General features: G+C 39.8%; 1 protein-coding gene across 1 annotated transcript in view; it reads right to left on the bottom strand.

The window, feature by feature from the left end:
* Positions 1 to 1,650, bottom strand: part of F7 (coagulation factor VII) — a 15,718-nt gene extending 14,068 nt beyond the window's left edge. Inside the window, exon 1 of the mRNA XM_018562240.1 lies at positions 1,569 to 1,650. Coding sequence (XP_018417742.1) covers positions 1,569 to 1,641 — 73 coding nt within the window. The 5' untranslated portion in view covers positions 1,642 to 1,650. The remainder of the gene's footprint in view (positions 1 to 1,568) is intronic.
* Between the last annotated feature and the right edge of the window lie 1,846 nt (positions 1,651 to 3,496).

Genomic DNA, 3,496 nt, shown 5'->3' with positions numbered 1-3,496 from the left:
CATCTATATACACACACTGAGTGGCCAGATTATTATGATCACCCCATCAGTACTACGTTGGGCCGACTCGTGACTCCACGAGATGTTGAAAGGTGATGCGAGGAATCTGACACTGCACTGTTGCCCTTCTGTTGTCTTGTTCCAGTCTTGCCACTCTCCGTTCTGCAGTAACATTGACTAGTCGCTGACAGCCACAATTCGCAGGTTCAGACCCAGATTTTCGGCTGACAGTCCAGTCTTTAAACTTTAACAACAGCTGCTCTTGAACATTTATCGAATTGTGCTGCTTTGCTCCCTGGCTCCGAGCGCCAACAATCCCACGTTCAAAGGCTGTTAAATCGCGTTGTTTACCCATATGTTCAGAAAAAAATCGTCGTGGTAAACAACCTGCTTCCCTATTTATAATGGTCTGGCCCTCTAGCAACTACTCCGCAAAATTATAGCTAATTAGCCTACAAACGTCAGGTGGTCATAATAATCTGGCCACTCAGTGTATATTGTATATACAGGTGAAACTCGAATAATTAGAATATCGTGCAAAAGTAATTGCAGTAAGTGCTGCAAAAGGGGCCCAAACCAAGTACTGAGTACATATGCATGCTTGTACTTTTCAGAGGTCCGATATTGTTCTATGTACAATCCTTGTTTTATTGATTGCATGTAATAATCTACTTTTTTGAGGTTGTGGATTTGGGGTTCTTGGGGTTTTCATGAGCTGTAAGCCATAATCATCACAATTATGACAAATCACGGCTTGAATTATCTTGCTTTGCATGTAATAAGTCTATCTCATATATTAGTTTCACCTTTTAAGTTGCATTAGTGAAATAAATGAACTTTGCACGATATTCTAATTATTCGAGATTATAATGTAGGTATTTGTCAGTATAAGCCATACTTATTAGATTACACATATGCTCTTTGCTTTCAGATTTTCAGTGCTTCACAATGATTGTGACTTACAGCTCATTCCACCAGACTAAATAAAAAACCTCTCTAAGTGACTTATCCTGTAAATTATTTTTATTTTAACAGTTTCTCAGAAAGGTAGTTTGCACAGTCTTGCATAAGGACAGCCAAGCAATACAATAGTAACTCAATAGATGTTCTGTAGTACACATGTACTTCATCGAGAAACAGTTTATCCTTAAGTTGTGTTTACACTCATATAAAGAAATAAAGAAAATGCCACCATTTTTTTTTAATCATGAGATTTGCAACCCTCTTCACAGTGCCACTTTTAAAGGTCCCCTGTCAAGGACCATAGCTGGAACTGGGTTTAAGAATCACAGATAGCTGTTGACTATGGGATAAAATACTGCAATTATTGATACGTTTAAATTGCACATATATTTCATGTATGGAGATATGTTTTGATGCCGGATGAAAGGTTTGAGCACATTGTAGCAGATTTTATTTCTCTGTAAGTGGAATCGTTTACAGTATTAAACTGATTTTGTTTTCCCTACTACAAATGCCACCATATACCACCATGTAAGTAACTTTCTTATCAAATGAAATATAACCATCCTTGTATTTAACCCCTAATAACACATTTTATGGCTTACCTGCAAATGTTAGAAGAGGTGTGAAGTTGAAAATAAAGCAAAACAACAGGCTTTTCCTCACCCCTAGCCCCATGGTGGGGAGGTTTTCCTCTACTGGAACTCTCTGTCCTCAATGCTAGTGCAAAGTCCACTGTTCAAATATTAGGAAATAGATGGAGGAGGGGACAGAATAACAAAGTTCACAGGGACAGCTGTTGGTATGTTCTCCGGTCCTGCAGGTCCTGACTTGCTACAGTGGTTTGATGTTTCCCATTCCACCACATTGGCTGGGAGGAGGACCTCTCAATGTCACTGACTTACGACCAAATCTCTGTGTCTGCATTGTCCTTGAGGTTATGTGCCTATATTCTCCTTGGATTTTAGTGGAATTTGAGGAGATAGATAGAGAGATAGAGAGATAGAGAGATAGATAGAGAGATAGAGAGATAGAGAGATAGATAGATAGATAGATAGATAGATAGATAGATAGTCTGCAACCTTTATACAGAAATGCTTGGGCTTTACTCACACTTTATAATTGTCCAACCACTTCCATCTATTGTAAACCGAGTCCCTTAAAGCATGATGGCATATTTACACAGCATTTTCTTTTACCTATGCCAATTACAGTTATATTTAGCAACCTTAATGTATACCTTTTTACAGTTCCTAAATTTGCAGTGTCCTTTTGGTGCCACCCACAGATTTTGCAACATGCCAAAGTTTTATGCCATATGGGTCTCTTGTGTCATCAAGATGACCGCTGGAATCACTATGATCTGATTGTATTCCAGTAATATACTAGAGTGCAGATCAAATAAACCTTTAGTAAGCAGTGCATCCAGGAAGCTGGCCATACACTGGTCTAACTTCAGTTGAGCCTTGCTAACTCGGCCGAAATTTGACCAGTGTGTGGCCCAGTCGGCACCCCTCCGTTCAACAAAACATAATTTTTTAATAAACTTTTGTCGAAGGAGCTGGTCTGAAAATTCTCAGCCAAACAGTGAGCACAGCCAATCACCTGAAGGCACTATTAAGATATTCTGACAGTGACATACCTGCCACGATCAGAATACAATAGACCGCAGGGGGGGATTCCACCATCCATGCTGTGTAGCGTATATGGGTAATCCACTTGTCAAATTAGAAAATTGATCAGTGTATGGCCAGCCTAAGCCTACAAAAGCATGGTAACTGAATTAAAACAACGTAATTGTGCCGCCCCAACAGGGGCATAGAATATGAGATGCATAGCCTCAGTTAATATTAGCATTGTTATATAGGTTAGAATTTATATAGTGTGATTTGCCTAACTATTTTCTCATAGCTAAATCCATGTGTTATCCTATGCTGCCATCTAGTGGCCTTTTGTTGTAATATACATGTCTTTCTGTAATTATTCCTCATGTGACGACGTATTTTCCCCTAGTGTACGCCCCTTCCTGCTTCCTGTGTGCAGTACTTCCTGTGTCATGGGCACAGTGAACAGCCACATGTAACAAGGACACATATGTAATCTGCACAGTACGTAGGAAAGGCATCATCTTTTGACCGCACAATACTATAACCGTTCAACTGCTGTTCCTATCATCTGCTGTAACCTGATGTTAAAGAATAAACACCTCTTTTGAATGAATCGGTATTGACGAGTTCAGCTATCTGACGAGGATTGTCCGCAGTGAGTATATCTGCTTATACAGGCCAGGCATAGAGGTCTCAGCAAGGGATATATTTCGCTATCACAACGATCGGAGTCAGAATAGTCAAAAGATGCATAGAATTCTTACAGCCTGCTGTGTATATGTGTGTGCCTAATCTGCAATCAAGTTCAGTGCCAGCCACCATCTTGTGAAAGGACATGGTCGCACAAGCTTACTGCACTTCATGTGAATATTAAAAACTATTTCTCTACATTGAACTGTGTTACCCCACCTGTCTAAGCTGCTGTT

The sequence above is a fragment of the Nanorana parkeri genome, unplaced genomic scaffold (assembly GCF_000935625.1).
Source record: "Nanorana parkeri isolate BGI_ZX_2015 unplaced genomic scaffold, ASM93562v1 scaffold567, whole genome shotgun sequence".
NCBI classification, from domain to species: Eukaryota; Metazoa; Chordata; class Amphibia; order Anura; family Dicroglossidae; genus Nanorana; species Nanorana parkeri.
This window is presented reverse-complemented; position numbering and strand designations above follow the sequence as displayed.